Here is a 3,919-nt window from a genome sequence, read left to right as displayed (position 1 = left end):
CAACAAGCTTAACCAAGTTACATTTGTCCATTTTAAAAATGGCTCAAGTGGTCAAGATAAGGTGTGGACTCGTGTACCTTGACCATAAGTAAACATTTTGTTTAATGTATTATATATGCACGATTTTATATTTAAAAAAAAAAAAGTTGGTCAGCTACAAACGGGTGTATTGATCAAGCGTTCAGAAGAAGAAGGCAGTGTTTATTATCGTTGGAACACCGCAGCTGACAAGATCGTACGGAACAAAAACCCTCTACATACCTGGTTATTGTAGATTTGGTAAGTCATTTGTGAATAATAAGTTAATAATGAATAATATTTTATGTATGAGTAACATAATTTTACAGTACAATAACACATTGTTTTGTTAGAAGATGAAATAGGGAATATGAATAATTTTAAGAGTAGAATGAGTATTTTTTGTTATATAACATGTTTTGATAATTTGATCACCCTATATCCAAATAATATACACAAATTTGTAATCGAAAGTAAAATATTTACCAAGTCAATGACCTCTGCTTTATTATCATCATGGACAATGTTGGTTTGAGTCAGTACATGTTTTATTTTGATTACTAAGAATAATGTTACTCTTTGTTATTGATTTCAGCATTACCATATTCTTGTTTGCTATCACATAAAGTTTTTATTTGACTAAATAAGAAGAAAAGTTTGGAATCATGTCTCAAAATTCTTTTACCACCCCTGTCTACACCTGTCAGTTTTGTCGCAAAACATATGGTTCAAAACGATCATTAATAAGACATCAAGCAAATTGTGGACCTGTAAAAAAGTGTTTTTTTTGTGTGAGCAATGTTTGAAAACGTTTAATCGTCAGGATAATTTACAGAGACACATGAAAACGTATCATTTAAACGATAGTGATAGTTTGACGTGTCAGACATGTAGCCTGGTCCTATCATCCTTTGACCGCTACAGAAAACATATTTCTGCATGCAAAGCCTCTGATATTCAAGCGTCCACCTCTTCCAATCAATCTTTTACATGTCGCGCTTGTGAAAAACAATTTCCATCTGTCAAAGCTCTCACGACACATACAAAACATAAACATCTGAAACGTCCCGCGCAGCAAGGAGGGGGTGGGGTAGAACCAAAACCAAAGAGGTCCAACAGACAACCGAATGGGTGCTCTCGTCAAGCCATTAACGGGCAGGTGCGAGAGTTTGATTTTGTTCCTAGTGGTCAAGAGGGAGCTGATCCTATATTTTACTTACTAATAATTCAACCTGAGATCGTTCAACATTTACAAACAGAAACAGAATTAAAACATTCCATCAAATGGGGCATATGTACCCAATTTAAATTTAGCAAAGTAACACCCAATGGTGAAAAGATCTACACCGAACCGTATTTTAGGACTAAAATGACCCCAGCTACTACAGCTGACGATTTGAATATGATGTATATCGAAGCTTTTCAAAAAATTATGACTGATATGGATAATTTTGAAGGAGATTCATCCAGTTTGGATTTTGAAGAGGTCATGAATGTTAAATTGACAGTAACACAGTTTCAACCGTTCCGCGGTAGTTCTTATCTTCCTTTGCCCTCCGAATTACGGAAAAAGAGAAGTCTTCTCAACATTAGGAATTTAGATGATGACAAATGTTTCATCTATGCCATTTTGGCTCATTTACACCCCTCATCTACATCTCATAAGGATCTCCCAGATGATTACATTCAACACATATCTGAATTGCACGTAGAAGGATTTAAATTCCCCATGGCTTTAAAAAATGTGGGTAATTTCGAAAAGGCAAATGATCTTAGTATTAACGTGTATGGCTATAGTCAAAAAGAAAAAAAAGAAGACGAAGAAAATTTAATCTTTCCCCTAAAAATCAGTGACAATGTGTCACACGTTTACCCAAAGCGTCACATCGACCTTTTATTTATAAATACAGAAGATACGTCGCATTACGTCTTGATCACCTCATTGGCTGCATTGGTGAGGCAATCCAATAACCACAACAATAAATACATCTGTCGCAAATGTCTTTGGACATTCAGTTCGGAAGATTGCCTTTTGAATCACAAATCATACTGCTATCACAAAGCTCAAAAAACTACAATGCCCGAACCAGACAAGACGACGAAACAATTTGGCTTAGGTCACATGTCTAAAACGGTCAGAGTTCCCTTCGTGATTTTCAGCGACTTTGAATGCATCTTGTCACCTTTAGAGGAAGACAATCCTGATGGTCACCACACTCAACGCATTCAACATCACGTCCCATGTGGCTACTCTTATCAAATTGTCTGTCGGGAACCTAGTATCCACTCTTTTGATTTAAAGAAGTTCAGTGGGGAACATGCTGCCCACCATTTTATGGAAAGCATTTTGGCAGATTATGAGGAGATTAAGGAGATCTTGGAAGACCCGGTCCCTGTGCGTTTAACGCAGTGGGATAAACAACTCATCGAATGCACGACTGTGTGTTATTTGTGCGGGGACGAAATAGAACATGACCGACATATAGACCACGACCACCTGACGGGTGAATTTCGGGGAGTGTGTCATTCCTATTGCAATGTTAATTATAAAGAGTGTAAATTTGTCCCTGTGGTTTGTCACAATGCATCTCGGTACGACAACCACTTGATTTTGCAAGCGGCAGAATTGTTTTCTGGAAGCAAACTTAAATGTATTCCCCATAATTCGGAACACTTTCTCATGTTTGAAATTGATGGCCTCCGGTTTTTAGACAGTTATAAGTTTTTAAATACCAGCTTGCAAACATTGGCCAACAATTTGAGAAGTAGAGGCCGAGATCAATTCAAGTATCTTCGTGGTCACTTTCCCGATCACGTGGACTTGCTCACCCGGAAACTTCTCTATTTTTATGAATATGTGGACAGTTTTGAAAAACCAGAAGAAACTGTCTTCCCCAGTCGGGATGGGTTTTATTCCTTTCTGACAGAAGAGACCGTGACCGAAGAAGAATATCTGTTTGAACGTGGGATATGGGACACGTTTCATTGTCAGTCTGTCCGAGAGTTCATGGAGCTTTACGTCTCCGTAGACACATTGATTTTAACGGACGTCATGGAAGCGTTCCGTGACATGTGTTTGCAATATTACAAATTAGATCCCCTCCATTATTACACACTCCCGGGGATGGCCATGGATGCATGTTTGAAAATGACGGAAGTGAGTTTAGATCTGTTCACGGACCCCGACATGTACAATTTTATCGAACAGGGTATTCGAGGGAGAGTGGCATCCATCAATCACAGATATGCACAATCCAATAACAGACACATGGCCGATTTTGACCCCACCCAAACCGAGTCGACCTTACTTTATTTTGATGTTAACAATTTGTATGGGGCGGCCATGTCGTTACCACTTCCTCTAGGGGAATTTGAATGGGGCGGCCATGTCGTTACCACTTCCTCTAGGGGAATTTGAATGGATGCCACAAGAAGATGTAAATAACATCGGTTGGCTCCACCTTGATCTCGAGGGAGACGTGGGGTATATTCTAGACTGCGATTTAGAATATCCCCGAGAATTGCATCGCATTCATCAAACCTTGCCCGTTGGGCCCACCAAAGAGAGCATCCCCTACGACCAGTTCTCCCCCTACCACAAAGACCTTCTTAAAGAAATGGGGAACAAAATCGAAAAATCTACGGGAACCAAACTGTTTTCGACGTTAAAAGATAAGAGTCACTATATCATTCATTTTTTCACTTTACAGTTCTACCTGCAATTGGGCCTGAAACTCGTCAAAATCCACAAAGTATTAACATTCATTCAAGATCCATGGATGAAACCATACATTGATTTTAATACCCAAAAACGCAAAGAAGCCACGGACGAATTTTCAAAAGATCTGTTTAAATTATTATCCAATTCGGTCTATGGTAAACAATTGCAAAATGTCAGAAA

The 3,919-nt window shown here is 38.6% G+C and overlaps 1 protein-coding gene across 1 annotated transcript; it reads left to right on the top strand.

The window, feature by feature from the left end:
• The first annotated feature begins 1,387 nt into the window (after positions 1-1,387).
• Positions 1,388-3,436, top strand: LOC121389858. The gene has a single exon (XM_041521506.1). It carries the CDS (start codon positions 1,388-1,390, stop codon positions 3,434-3,436), a length of 2,049 nt encoding a protein of 682 aa, XP_041377440.1.
• Positions 3,437-3,919: the final 483 nt, after the last annotated feature.

The sequence above is a fragment of the Gigantopelta aegis genome, chromosome 15 (genome assembly GCF_016097555.1).
Source record: "Gigantopelta aegis isolate Gae_Host chromosome 15, Gae_host_genome, whole genome shotgun sequence".
Taxonomy (NCBI): domain Eukaryota; kingdom Metazoa; phylum Mollusca; class Gastropoda; order Neomphalida; family Peltospiridae; genus Gigantopelta; species Gigantopelta aegis.
The sequence above is the reverse complement of the archived record's forward strand: the minus strand, read 5'-3'. Positions and strand labels throughout refer to the sequence as shown.